At 34.1% G+C, this 12,948-nt stretch overlaps 1 protein-coding gene across 1 annotated transcript in view; it reads left to right on the top strand.

Moving 5' to 3' along the window:
- Positions 1–143: 143 nt before the first annotated feature.
- Positions 144–12,948, top strand: part of LOC132739168 (arf-GAP with Rho-GAP domain, ANK repeat and PH domain-containing protein 3-like) — a 36,717-nt gene continuing 23,912 nt past the window's right edge. The window contains exons 1-9 of the mRNA XM_060726819.1: positions 144–164; positions 860–949; positions 1,612–1,668; positions 2,025–2,094; positions 2,655–2,794; positions 7,019–7,109; positions 7,516–7,593; positions 7,912–8,046; positions 9,897–10,002. Coding sequence (XP_060582802.1) covers positions 144–164; positions 860–949; positions 1,612–1,668; positions 2,025–2,094; positions 2,655–2,794; positions 7,019–7,109; positions 7,516–7,593; positions 7,912–8,046; positions 9,897–10,002 — 788 coding nt within the window. The remainder of the gene's footprint in view (positions 165–859; positions 950–1,611; positions 1,669–2,024; positions 2,095–2,654; positions 2,795–7,018; positions 7,110–7,515; positions 7,594–7,911; positions 8,047–9,896; positions 10,003–12,948) is intronic.

Genomic DNA, 12,948 nt, shown 5'->3' with positions numbered 1-12,948 from the left:
AATTATTAATAATCTGAACTTCATAGTAAAAATTTCTGTCCCCTTTAAACAGATAACCCCACAGAGCTTTAATAAGCTCCAAAGAAGAACAACGGTATAAATTTTTGCTGCTTCAAGTGAGGAGGATCGTGTAAAATGGATTCATGGCAAGTTTAAGCCCACAGGTAATTATACATCGCTTATAAACCATGTCAAATATCTTCCTTATATTTAGTTATATAAAACTGACCCTTGGTCAATGGTACAAAAAGAGAAGGCTTATGGTTTTTTACATGTCTGTTTAGAAAGAAAGTCGAAGCTATTATGATTGAATGCACCAGCATTGCCGTTACTAATCTTGTTAGCATTTAGTGCAAAAACTTAGCCCATTTCTCAAATTATTTTAAAGGTTATCAAAGCAAAACTTTGGTATACTTGCTTTTATCATTTAAAAGATCATTTTTTTACACAAGGGGGAAAATTCTGAAAGCTATTTTTTGGAGTTATGACCTTTTAATGCCAGAAATAATTTTTTTCCCAAAATTGGGCCCATTTAAGTAAATTAATTTTAAAATTATGAAAGGTATTTACATGAAAATTGGCATGGCAAGGCAAGGCACAGATGTTAGATGTGGGGCATTATTCTGAAAGGTATTTGTTGGAGTTATGTCCCTTTTTAACTTAAAATCTTTGCCAAATCGCTTATTAAGATGAATGATTTCAAAACTGTTTAAGATATACCAACATGAAACTTGGAATACTCGACAATGCACAGTTACAAGACTAGGTGGCATTATCCTTCAAGCATTACTTTTAGGGGTCATGTCTTTCATACTTTGATTGTTAAGTGTAAATATGGATAATTCATGTGTTGTTTCAGGTGTTTTGTCCTGTTGATTTGATGGACCAGATTAAACATACAAAGTTCTCACTAGCTGGTTATGTTCATATAAAGACTGGGATAAACAGGGTAAGTGTTGCTTTAAGTGAGTCATACTTTATGATGACTTATTGATAAGTATTGTGAAATATACATATATATATATTTTTTTAAGTTTCCCCATAAATGATGAATGGTTTTGATCGGATTGAAAGATGGACAAGTCCATTTTTAAATACAGAGATAGATATATTGACATGCAGAAAAAGCTGTTTATTTGTTGTACATGGCCATGAATTAGTTATTGTTCATCACTAGTTGCTACACCAAAAAAATTAATATATTTTCACAATAAATATGCTGTAACATGAAACAACTTCATTTTGAAAGGAATAGTGTCTTATTTTATATAGGGAAAAAATTAACCTTTTACTTGTATTTCTTACATGGACTTGTCCAGTATTAGCCAAAAGTTGCGAGTCTTATCATACTGCATGGATGTGCAGTAGGCCTGTCTCTAAACTAGTGGTAAAGGATAATTACTTGTGGCTCCAGCAACCCAAGGGTTATTATCATATAAAATAATTATGTACACTACACTGAACATACAGAGTTCTACAGAACTACAGAGTTCAGTGTATCAGGATGATTCTTTTGTACATTCCATCATAGTGTCTTTTAAAACTATTTGGAATGAAAGTAAAGATAGGTCAAACATATAAGTATAGTAAATTGTATATGTGTCATTTCAGGATTGGCAAAGAACATGGTTTTTGTTGGAGAATAGGAAATTAATATTCATAGACAAGGTAGGGTGTGTTCACATTGGACATTCTGGAAAATAAATTTAGCTTTTTTATACAGTAATAGATCTGAGATTTTTGAAAAGTCATTATACTAGTTTTTAAGTGTAATTTATTGTGTATAGAATGGTATTGTATGAATTACATTTTATATAACATAGTATTGTCCATTCTATAATGAATTAATTTGATTATTTTTATTTGAAATATGTAATAATTTGTTACATTGTCTTTTTCTCATTCAAGAGGTAGATAATTAAAGTTAAATATGATAGGTTAATTTGATATTTTGTTTTGTCTTTTCCTCCTTCAAAAGGTAGATAACAAAGGTAAACTATGATGTATATTTGATGTTATTGTAGGAGGAAACAGAGAGGGATCAGGATAGCTTAGATCTTAGAAAAGTCAGCAGTATTACCAAAATTACCCAAAGTACGTTTTGTTTTTATGTGTTTTTGTAATATTCTTTGCATCATATAAATATAATGATACTTAAGATTCTGCCCATGCAAGCAGGGCAACAGATTCTGCCCATGCAAGCAGGGCAACAGATCAGACTAAGATCTGCCCGCACATCTGTGCCATTTGGTCATAATCTGCACTGTTCAGTATTCACTTAGTATACATGTATATTTTGAAATTTTCCCTACATATAATGAATGGTTTTGTCCAAATTGAAAAATGGACAAGTTAAAATATTTAGCAGGGCAAGGGTCACCAGTTGATAGCAAGTCAAGTATGCACATATAGGCAGTCTGACCAGGGTTTATAGTGACAACTGTTTAACTTTAATTTCTATCTTGATATCCCTAAGTATCATGTTAGCTTGACAAGTCTGTCCAGGAAATTCAGCAGGTAAAAATAACTAAGAATATAATGTGTAAAAGTCTATTACAGTATTGTATTTAAATGTTTAGAAATCTTAAATATAGCAGAATTTGTACTTGTTTATAACTGAAATATTCACTGGTCTATGTTTCATGTATATTTAGCTCAGACAGGATGTGAGTCATGTTTGGAAAACAGTGGACCACAGTTTGTACTCAAATCAGGGGAGACAATGCTGTATATACAAGGTGATCTCATAAAAGATACAGAGAGAATATTTTCTGCTCTAGAAACTGCAATTAAGGTTAGTCTTTTTATGTACTGATACTTGATTGGGGAAAATTTACGTAGAAATGGTCAGATTGTGTTAATCAGTGGTGTAGTTTTAAAATTTCAATATTCAAGAAAAATATAATTCTGAAAGACTGGAATGTTATATGGAGTAATTATGCCCCCATTTCGAAGAAAAGGGGGTATATTGCTTTGCACTTGTCGGTCCGTTGGTCCGTAGACCAAATGGTTTCCGAGTGATAACTAAAGAACCCTTAGGCCTAGGAACTTCAAACTTGGTATGGTGATTGGTCATGATCAGTAGATGACCCCTATTGATTTTGGGGTTAAGGGGTCAAAGGTCAAGGTCACATTGACCTTGTAAGCAAAAACAGTTTCCAATCAATAACTTAAGAACCTTAAGGCCTAGGAACTTCAAACTTGGTATGGTGATTGGTCATATTCAGTAGTTGACCCCTATTGATTTTGGGGTCAAGGGGTCAAAGGTCAAGGCCACATTGACCTTGTAAGCAAAAACTGTTTCCGATCAATAACTAAAGAACTTTAAGGCCTAGGAACTTCAAACTTGGTATGGTGATTGATCATGATCAGTAGATGACCCCTATCGATTTTGGGGTCATGGGGTCAAAGGTCAAGGTCACATTGACCTCTTGGGTAAAAACGGTTTCTGATCAATAACAAAAGAACCCTTAGGCCTAGGAACTTCAAACTTGGTATGGTGATTGGTTATAACCAGCAGATGACCGCTATTTATTTTGGGGTTAAGGGGTCAAAGGTCAAGGTCACATTGACCTTGTAGGTAAAAACAGTTTCCGATCAATAACAAAAGAACCCTTAGGCCTAGGGACTTCAAACTTGGTATGGTGATTGGTCATGACCAGCAGATGACCCCTATTGATATTGGGGTTAAGGGGTCAAAGGTCAAGGTCACATTGACCTTGTAGGTAAAAATGCTTTCCAATCAATAACTTAAGAACCCTTAGGCCTAGGAACTTCAAACTTGGTATGGTGATTGGTCATGACCAGCAGATGACCTATTGATTTTGGGTCAAGGGGTCAAAGGTCAAGGTCACATTGACCTTGAAGATAAAAACGGTTTCCGATCAATTAACTAAAAACGCTTAGGCCTAGGAACTTCAAACTTGGTATTATGAATGGTCGTGACCAGCAGATGACCCCTATTGAGTTTTGGGTCAAGGGGTCAAAGGTCAAGGTCACATTGACATTGTAAGTAAAAATGGTTTCTGATAAATAACTAAAGAAGGCTTTGGCCTAGGAACTTCAAACTTGGAATGGTGATTGGTCATGACCAGCAGATGACCCCTATTGATTTTGGGGTCAAATGTCAAGGTCACATTGACCTTGTATGTTAAAACGGTTTCCGATCAATAACTAAAGAACCCTTAGGCCTAGGAACTTCAAACTTGGTATGGTGATTGGTCATGACCAGCAGATGACCTACTGATTTTGGGGTCAAGGGGTCAAAGGTCAAGGTCACATTGACCTTGTAGGTAAAAACGGTTTCCGATCAATTAACTAAAAATGCTTAGGCCTAGGAACTTCAAACTTTGTATGATGATTGGTCGTGACCAGCAGATGACCCCTATTGAGTTTTGGATCAAGGGGTCAAAGGTTAAGGTCATGACCAGTAGATACTTGATAACCCTTATTAATTGTTTGATCACTGGGTCAGAAGTCATGCATAATAACCTTATCACACGACTAATTGGCTGCTGATAGGGGGCATACATGTTTTACAAACATATCTTGTTATATTTGCATTTAGTTGGATGTTAACTGAAGATTACTTGTTATTCCCCCCTTCAAAGAAGTGGCGGTTTATTGCTTTGCATTTGTCTAGTTGGTCGGTCAGTTCGTACACCAAATGGTTTCCGATCAATAACTAAAGAATGCTTAGACCTAAGAACTTCAAACTTGGTATGATGATTGTTCATGACCAGTGGGTCAAGGGGTCAAAGGTCAAGGTCACATAGGTCACAGTGACATTGACCTTGTAGGTAAAAACAGTTTCCAATCAATCACTGAAGAACGCTCAGGCCAAGGCAAGGAACTTCAAACTTGGTATGATGATTGTTCATGACCAGCCTATTGATTTTGGGGTCAAGGGGTCAAAGGTCAAGGTCACATTGACCTTGTAGGTAAAAACGGTTTCCGAACTGAAGTTGCCTTGGTTGATATTTTTATTAAACTAAAATGCTTTCGGTATTCACATTTCAAAGTCTTATATAATATAACAAATTGTCTGTCATTAAGCAGGCCTGATTATGATTCATAAAATTTATGCATATATTATTTGGTAAGATTTGTGATAACTTTGTCATAAAATTGCTGCACACAACCTTTGTAGTGACTAGTCATGACCAGTAGATAACCCCATTAAGTTTTGGTCAATAGGTCAAAAGTCTGTCATTATAACCTGACCACATGACTAATTGGCTGCCAATAGAGGGCATACATTTTTGACAAACATATCTTGTTGTGATAATATTACTGTGTGATGTATAATTAAACCATAGCAACAAAATTCTAAAAAAATTGTCTTCTTCAGAGAAGTGGTGTAGACTCTGTAAGTATGAGGTGTGAGACTACAGTTTTAGCTTGTTACTGACTTGAACAAATATTGTAGAGATTGACTGGGAAATGTTTGCTGGTTTACTAGCATGGAATAATGAAAGAAGTCTTTTAACATAGCCACATTTGATATAATAATGTTCAAAAATATTGGTTTAAGGGTTTATGAAAATGTGTTTCGCACCAGTGTGGAAGTTGTTCTTAATGAGTGTTTTAAACTGGTGTTTTAAAGCTTAGAGTTTTATTCAGGTGTCTACACATAATTATTGTACTGTATAATATTATGATAAAATGTATCATATTTGTGTGGAACAAATGTAAGTGGCACTTAAGGAGGTCTTTTTATGCACCCACACTAGCGGAAGGGGCATTTTGATTTTTTTTCCATATGATTTAGGTTATTTTATTGACCCAGTTATAGTTTTGTATAATTTACTTTACAATAAATATAGATAGTCTAGTTTATTGTATATTAAGGTGTTTCTAAATAACAAAGTATAATTAGATATTCACAAATTTAATGATTTACATTTGAGTGAAAATAACAATTGTAAATAAAAGAAACTTTCAGTTTTAAGAAACTAGCACCTAACTATTATTAACAAGGAAAATAATTTCTTAGTACGATATATGAGCCGTGTCACGACAAAACCAACATAATGTGTTTGCGACCAGCATGGATCCAGACCAGCCTGCGCATCCGCGCAGTCTGATCAGGATCCATGATGTTCGCTTACAGACCCTGTAACAAGTAAAGAAACTGATAGCAAACAGCATGCATTCTGATCAGACTGCGCGGATGCGCAGGCTGGTCTGGATCCATGCTGGTCGCAAACCCATTATGTTGGTTTTGTCGTGACACGGCTCATATGTTTTTAGTAGTTACAGTCCTAGGATTAAACTATATGTAGGATACATATGCATGTAGATTTAGATTTGAAAAGGGTTTGTTTTGTTGTTGTTTTTGAAATGATGTCCTACTTCTTTTTTACTGAGATGCAAATGTCTTATTAGTAAAATTAGTAATGAAAATCCAATAAATGTATTTAGTTACTGTTCAAAGTTTGTCCAATTAATAAAGAAAATTTGAAAAAAGAAGAAGATTCCACTGTGTATTAAACTATACAACTGTGTATTGCAATATACAACTGTGTATTAAACTATACAACTGTGTATTGAAATATACAACTGTGTATTAAAATATACAACTGTGTATTAAAATATACAACTGTGTATTAAAATATACAACCGTGTATTAAAATATACAAATGTATATGACTAGTAATGTATTCATGTCTTTATCATTGGGTCTTTGTTAAATCACAGTGCATAGTGGCACTTGTATGACCAATGGCAGTAAGATAATTTAAAGTCACTGTAAAAGATAGGTACATTAATTTCATTATGATGCAATAACATGGTAATACATGAATATCTTATTTGCTCTGATAAGCTTACAGCTATCTTGTATTATGCAATGAAACAGTAAACCATGTATGAGAATTGAAACCTCTACAATGTGTATTAAGGATAACACATAATAGAGAACTAAATCTCTTATTCTCATTATGGAAGTTGCAACACTTTGATTTAGGTATTAACCAAATTAATGTATATAATACGGGACTTACATTTATTATTACAGAAAGGTGGAGATATCCTTGAAGAGCAAGCTTTGACTAATGATGATGTCCCGATAATAATATCAACATGTATAAACTTTATAGAACAGTATGGTAAGTGTTTTATTCTGTTATATGACAGTATGGTGAGTTATTATTGAAGAACTAGTATTCTCTGGCATATTTTTAGAATGATTGCCCTTTGAAGTATTAAACTTAATTTTATATAGCTTGTATATTAAAATCATAACAGTTTGCTCATAAAATCTATGAGTTATTGCGATCAATTTCTTTCCACACTCTTTTGGTCCAAACTAGAACTTGTTTATGCCAATAGTAAAATAGTGCATTGCACAACAAAAACCTGCACTTTTTTCCCGGCCCCCCCCCCTCACACAATAAACTTTAGAGTTTGTATGTGTTTTATTGTGATATACAACAGTATTGTAAGTTTTATGTTATACATTGTTAGAACATAAGGATTTATGAATGATGTATAGAATCAGTATTTTATTTGTAGGATTGAAAATGGATGGTTTATACAGGAAAGCTGACACAGAGTCCAAAATAAAAACATTGTTGCGTAACTTCCAAGACGGTAATAAATTTTTAGAAGTAATGTTAAAAATTCTTTTATCTCACAAAACTTACATTGGAGGGACCATATCAGATTATCAGATTGGTATTCTTTTAATATTCATTTGAATAAGAAAGCTGATAGAAATTTATAAGATATTCTTTTTGGAGTTGGCAATGACTTAGATGTTGGCATTGTTTTATACAAGTTGAAGGTAGTTATAGTCTATATAAATAACTATGCAATATTTTTCTCAGAAAACCTTTTTTACAAAGTTAAGACTGACAGGAATGTATTGATTAGACTGATTATAAGTTAATGGTTGTGTTATTATTTTAGATGCAAGATCTGTAGTGCTGCGTTTAGAGGAGGAATCTGTGCACCTCGTGTGTAACGTGCTGAAGAGATTCTTACGTAATTTATCTGACCCACTTCTTACTGCTCAACTATATAGAAGATGGATACAGACAGCTGGTAACAGAATGATTTATGCTCATTTAAACTCTTAACCAACAAGAAAAGAAAGTCATTAGCTTTTTCCACCAGTTAAGAGCCAGGCCAGACTGCACATTTGTGCAGTCAAACCAGGTTCTATACTGTTGGTATTTGATATTGAAAATTCTCTTTAACATTGAGTGAACTCCTCCAAATTCATAGAACAGCAAATGCATTAAAATACTTAACAACATAGTGTTGGCTGCTTATCCTTAACACTGTTAAACTTGAAAGCAAACAGTTAATAATTTAAAAATCAAAGCATTGCATGTCAGATACAAAAGCTTTAGTTTATATTTCACTTAATTATACCCCCACCACAAAATATGGTGGGTGCTATAATGGATTCACTTTGTCATGTCAGTCGGTCTGTTGGTTCGTTGGTCGGTTGGTCGGTCGGTCCATCTCCATTTTAGTGTCCGCTCTATAGATCCTATACCAATTGAAGGATTTTCTTCAAACTTGGCTCAAATGTTCACCTCAAAAAGGGGATGTGCAGAACCCATGTTGCCCATGTGTCAGCTCAAGGTCAAAGTCACAATTGAAGGTCATATATCAAACAATCAAATATTAGACAGTATGTCGTGTCCGCTAAGTAAGTCCTACACTAATTGAAAGATTTTCTTCCAACTTGGCTCAAATGTTCACCTCAACAAGGGGATGTGCAGAACCCATTTTGCCCATGTGTCAGGTCAAGGTCAAGGTCACAATTGAGGGTCAAATATCAAACACAATCAAATATTAGACAGTATGTCCTGTCCGCTCTGTCAGTCCTACACTAATTGAAAGATTTTCTTCAAACTTGGCTCAAATGTTCATTTCAACAAGGGGATATGCAGAACTCATGTTGCTTATGTGTCAGCTCAAGGTCAGGTCACAATTGAAGGTCAAATATCTAACAATCAAATATTACACAGTATGTCGTGTTTGCTCTTTAAGTCCTACACTAATGGAAGGATTTTCTTCAAACCTGGCTCAAATGTTTATTTCAACAAGGGGATGTGCAGAACCCATGTTGCCCATGTGTCAATTCAAGGTGAAGGTAGCAATTGAAGGTCAAATATTAAACAATCAAATATTAGAAAGTATGTTGTGTCCGCCCTGTAAGTCTTACACTAATTGAAAGATTTTCTTCAAACTTGGCTCAAATGTTCACCTCAAAAAGGGGATGTGCAGAACCCATGTTGCCCATGTTTCAGCTCAAGGTCAAGGTCACAATTGAAGGTCATATATCAAACAATCAAATATTACACAGTATGTCGTGTCCACTCTGTAAGTCCTTCACTAATTGAAAGATTTTCTTCAATCTTGGCTCAAATGTTCACCTCAACAAGGGGATATGCAGAACCCATGTCACCCTTTTGCCAGCTGAAGGTCAAGGTTACACTTGAAGGTCAAAAATTGACTTAGAAAATATTCTTAAATTTTAACATGTATTTGAATATTTCTGAAACTAGAAAAGGTATTTGCTTGAAACTTAAAATATATATGAGGTGTCACAAATAAGATATGCAGGTCAAGTTTCATAACTCTGTATTGCATTTTGACTAAGTTATGCCTCTTATTAAGTCTTTAAATTTACATACAATCAATACTAGACAATATGTTGTGTCCGCTCTATAAATTCTATACTAATGGAAGGATTTTCTTCAAACTTTACTCACATATTCACCCCAACTTGGCAATGTGCAGAACCCATCTTACCCTTGTGCCAGCTTTTAGAGAATCAAAAGTTATCAGATTTTGTTTTTACTAGGTAGATTTAAAGAAACTCTTTGATTTCTGTAATTGAAATGTTTATTTATTTAAGAATAAAATATATTTTCCAGCTGAGATAGACCACAATGTAAAGTTACAATGGTATAAATATTTACTGCAACAGTTACCTAGAATCAACTACCTCACTCTTAGAACTCTAGCATCTCATCTTAGCAAGTAAGTTTATTATTTCACGGCGTCTCAACGCCGTGATATTGTGATGGGTAGTTTTCGGTAGCATGGGCAAAAGTCACGTGACAAAATGCCTTTCGATTTCTACAGCCGACATTTTATTGTTTTTACGCAATCATTGTACATCCCATTTCCGTGAAAAGTTACATAGAAACAGTTTTTTTTCAAAACCATATAGAATATAAACAGTATTTTTATCAACACACGAAATATCAGCGTTTTATATTAACACATTTCCGGACATCCTTTCGACATGCTTGAGAAATTCGCCTTGAATGGATTATGTATGGTGGCTGATTAACGCCATCCAAATATTTTCGCGTCTTCGCCTCAAAATGCGAAAATGCGAAAACACGAAGGGACGACATATTTTGACTAATGTGTTCTCATGTCGGATCTATGTCTCTCTCGGAGTGAATCTTTTCACGTGTAAAATGTCTTTGAACATTTCATTCCTAAGTTTCTATATTTGCAATTAAGAACTTAAATTGTCTTCTTTTTTTAGCTCACCAGAGCCGAAGGCTCAGGGTGAGCTATTAGTAACAAAGGGGGATACTCCAGCGTCCGTCGTCCGTCGTCATGCGTCAACAATCATCTTCTTCTCTGAAACTGCTGGGCAGATTTAACTAAAATTTGGTCTGTAGCATCCTTGTGATAGTCACACTTAAATTTGCTCATGTCATTTCAATTGGCCCCTTTTAGGGTTCAGCAGAGCTAAAAATAGAAAAACCATTAAACATCTTCTACTACAGAACTTATGGATGGATGATCACCAAACTTTGTCTGTAGCATCCTCAGGTAGTCTTTTATCAAGTTTGCTCATATTAATTTGATTGGCCCCTTTTAGGGGTCACTAGGGCTTAAAATAGTAAACCTTTAGACATTTTCTTCTACAGAACCAATTGATGGATGATCACCAAACTTTGTCTGTAGCATTCTTGGGTAGTCTTTTATCAAGTTTGCTCATATTAATTTGATTGGCCCCTTTTAAGGGCCGCTATAGCTTAAAATAGAAATACCTTTAAATGTCTTCTTCTACAGAACTAATAGATGGATGATCACAAAACTTTGTCAGTACCATTCTTGGGTAGTCTTTTATTAAGTTTGCTCGTATTTATTTGATTGGCCCCTTTTAGGGGTCTCTAGGGCTAAAAATAGAAAAACCTTTAGACATCTTTATCTGCAGAGCTAATGGATGGATGATTACCAAACTTTGTCTGTAGCATTCTTGGGTAGTCTTTTATCAAGTTTGCTTATATTATTTTGATTGGCCCCTTTTAAGGGCCGCTATAGCTTAAAATAGAAATACTTTTAAATGATTTTTCTACAAAACTAATTGATGGATGATCACCAAACTTTGTCTGTAGCATTCTTAAGTAGTCTTTTATCAAGTTTGCTCATATTAATTTGAGTGGCCCCTTGTAGGGGCCGCTAAAGCTAAAAATAGAAATACCTTTAAACATCTGCTTCTACAGAACTAATAGATGAATGATCACTAAACTTTGTCAGTACCATTCTTGGGTAGTCTTTTATTAAGTTTGCTCGTATTTATTTGATTGGCCCCTTTTAGGGGTCTCTAGGGCAAAAAATAGAAAAACCTTTAGACATCTTTATCTGCAGAGCTAATTGATAGATGATCATTAAACTTTGTCAGTAACATTCTTAGGTAGTCTTTAATCAAGTTTGCTCATATTAATTTGATTGGTCCTGTTAAAGCTAAAGATTAAATGCACAAGCATTTCTTTAAATTAAAGTTTAAAGATATTCTAAGCTCTAATTTTAATATATAAAAAAATATTGACAATGGATACACAGTCTCCTTATAAATATAAATATGAAATATACGTATTTTGACTTCACACAAAGTAGATATGTTATGTTTTAAACTCTTAACACTATTCGTGGTCACAGTATATATATAATGATAGTGTCATTACAAAAACTTTTTTTTCTTTTTTTTTTATAGAAAAGACCATCTTTACATTGCCTGTAATAGCATATGCAGTTTCCTGTACATAGTATATTCATTCTTTTATCCAAATAAGACATTTTCAGCAAGAATTTCATAAATTTCATTGGCTTGAGTCATGACCTGTTTATGATGTGTAAATATATTTCAGCTCTGGAATTCGGACTATTGCATCATTGTAAGGTCAGTTGTAGGTCATTAACTAGGAAAAAATAGGCCTAAAGAAACATAAAATTTGTTTCTCCTGTACTTTTCTATCAAAGATGAGTTTAACTGCTCAATTCTATTATTGAATTTTGTAAAAAATTGTAATTTTTTCATTTTTAGCTCGACTTTTTTTTTTTTTTGAAAAAAAAAGTAGAGGTATTGTTATAGTCAGGTCGGCGTTGCCGTTGCCGTTGCCGTTGCCATTGCCGTTGCCGTTGCCGTTGCCGTCCGAAAACTTGTACCTGGATCATAACTTTTTTATTTCTTGGTGTATTGTCTTCATACTTGGCCACAACAACCCTTGGGACAAGACCTTTCAGTAGACCACACTAACCTTGACCTTCATCCATAAATGACCTTGACCTTCAAGGTTAAAAGTCCAATTTTTGCTTGTTCATGCTGTTATTGGCTGTAACTTTGTTATTTTTGAATGGATTGTCTTCAAACTTGAACATAATAATCTTCAAGGATATCCCTTAAAAATAAGCAGTCAGACCTTGACATTCACTCATCAATGACCTTGACATTCACTCATCAATGACCTTGACTTTGAAGGTCAAATTATTGAAATTTTCGTTTTTTTGGCTATTATTGGCTGTAACTTTGTTATTTTTGAATGGATTGTCTTCAAACTTGAACATAATAATCTTCAAAGATAACTGTTAAAAATATACCGAAAGACCTTGACCTTCACTCATTAATGACATTGTCTTTGAAGGTCAAATTATTGAAATTTTCATTGTTTTGGCGGTAAC

This window comes from Ruditapes philippinarum, unplaced genomic scaffold (genome assembly GCF_026571515.1).
Source record: "Ruditapes philippinarum isolate M1 unplaced genomic scaffold, ASM2657151v2 ctg3636_1_1_1_1, whole genome shotgun sequence".
Taxonomy (NCBI): domain Eukaryota; kingdom Metazoa; phylum Mollusca; class Bivalvia; order Venerida; family Veneridae; genus Ruditapes; species Ruditapes philippinarum.
This window is presented reverse-complemented; position numbering and strand designations above follow the sequence as displayed.